This window comes from Asparagus officinalis, chromosome 2, assembly GCF_001876935.1.
Source record: "Asparagus officinalis chromosome 2, Aspof.V1, whole genome shotgun sequence".
NCBI lineage: Eukaryota > Viridiplantae > Streptophyta > Magnoliopsida > Asparagales > Asparagaceae > Asparagus > Asparagus officinalis.
In genome coordinates this window covers 37,030,715-37,032,149 of record NC_033795.1, presented here as the reverse complement: position 1 = coordinate 37,032,149, position 1,435 = coordinate 37,030,715, and the positions used below count along the sequence as shown (strand labels likewise).

General features: G+C 41.0%; 1 protein-coding gene across 1 annotated transcript in view; it reads left to right on the top strand.

Moving 5' to 3' along the window:
• The window catches only part of LOC109831067 (zinc finger CCCH domain-containing protein 53-like), a 4,279-nt gene continuing 3,842 nt past the window's right edge, over nt 999-1,435 (top strand). Inside the window, exon 1 of the mRNA XM_020398404.1 lies at nt 999-1,429. Within this exon, the coding sequence (XP_020253993.1) occupies nt 1,241-1,429 (189 nt within the window). The 5' untranslated portion in view covers nt 999-1,240. The remainder of the gene's footprint in view (nt 1,430-1,435) is intronic.

The following is a 1,435-nucleotide window of genomic DNA, read 5'->3' as shown; positions in this document are numbered from 1 at the left end:
TTCTTTGTATAATTTCATAAGAATTAGATATGGTTAGAGATTTATCATGATTAGGAGATTGGGTCTTATCATGATTAGGAGTTTCATATGAGATTGGGTCTTATCATTATTAGGAGTTTCAATCCTATTCTAATTAGGAAGTTGGGCTAGAGATAGGGTTTTGATTTTTCTATATATATTCTTCTATTGTTGGAGGGGAAAACAAGGAGAAACGAGAGAGCCAATATTCTTATAATCTAGAGTTAGCAGAGAGCGTAGCCTGATTCAAGAAATTGTGCAAGATGCGAGGGTTTCGTGGTCTTTATCCGTGTAAAAGATTACAACATTTGAAGAGGGTTTCGCAGTCTTTATCCATTTAAAAGATTTTAAGGAGTGGGTTTTGAAAAGAATATGAGAGTTGATTATGTATGTGAGGCTGAGAGATTGAGAGACGAGAGTTGAGTGGTTCCTCTCGTAGTTCACCCTGATACATATATAGTGGATTTCTTGTATTGTTGCCCAGTGGACATAGGTCGAAGTTGGTCGACCGAACCACGTAAATATCGGTGTTATTGCTTCTTAATTGTGGTTATTTTATATCTTATTGATTGTGGTTAGCTTCCGAGTTGTGCAGATTGCAGTAGGCGGGGAGACTAAATTCCCCATTAAGTTGAACATTTATGGTAGCGAGTGCGAGATCTGCATGTATCCTTGGTTTAGAGGATGCGACAAACCAAAGAAAAGTAGACAAAGGTAAGTATATACAACACAATTTGGTAACTTACAACCTTTTTCACTTCAAAATAGCCTAAACCAAAAGAACCCAAGTATTCAATGGATCTCATTCATTGCTAATTAATTAGTTTTTTCACAGTTTCTCAAAGGCCCGAGAAGCTGGTCAAAGACGTTGTAGCTAGAGAGAAAGCAACGTCATTGAGAATAGCACAGAGAGCTAGCATTAGTTACCATGGCCCCGAAAGATAAGTAAATAAGAGGCTCTCAACAAGAAAACAAAACCAGAAGTGAGAAACATCAAATTCTTTTTCTTTTTTTCACTTGGTTTTGGCCACAATGCAAGTGAGCAAACAAATACAGCATTCAAATTAATTGCACAAAACCAAAAGAAAGAAGAAAACAAGACGCATTAGGGTTTTAGTTCTCTCGCCTCTCCCTCTACAAAGAAAGAAAAAAAAAATACCCACCCTTCACAAATACTCTCTCTTTCCGTTCCCCCTCTCTCACTTTCCCCTCTTCTCCTTCAATGGATGCCTACGAGGCGAACCGCTTAGTCTTCAGCCGCATCCAAGCCCTGGACCCCGACCACGCAGCCAAGATCATGGGCCTCCTCCTGCTCCAGGACCGCGGCGACAAGGAGATGATCCGCCTCGCCTTCGGCCCCGAAACCCTCCTCCACTCTCTCATCATCAAAGCCCGCAGAGAGCTCGGCCTGGTCCAC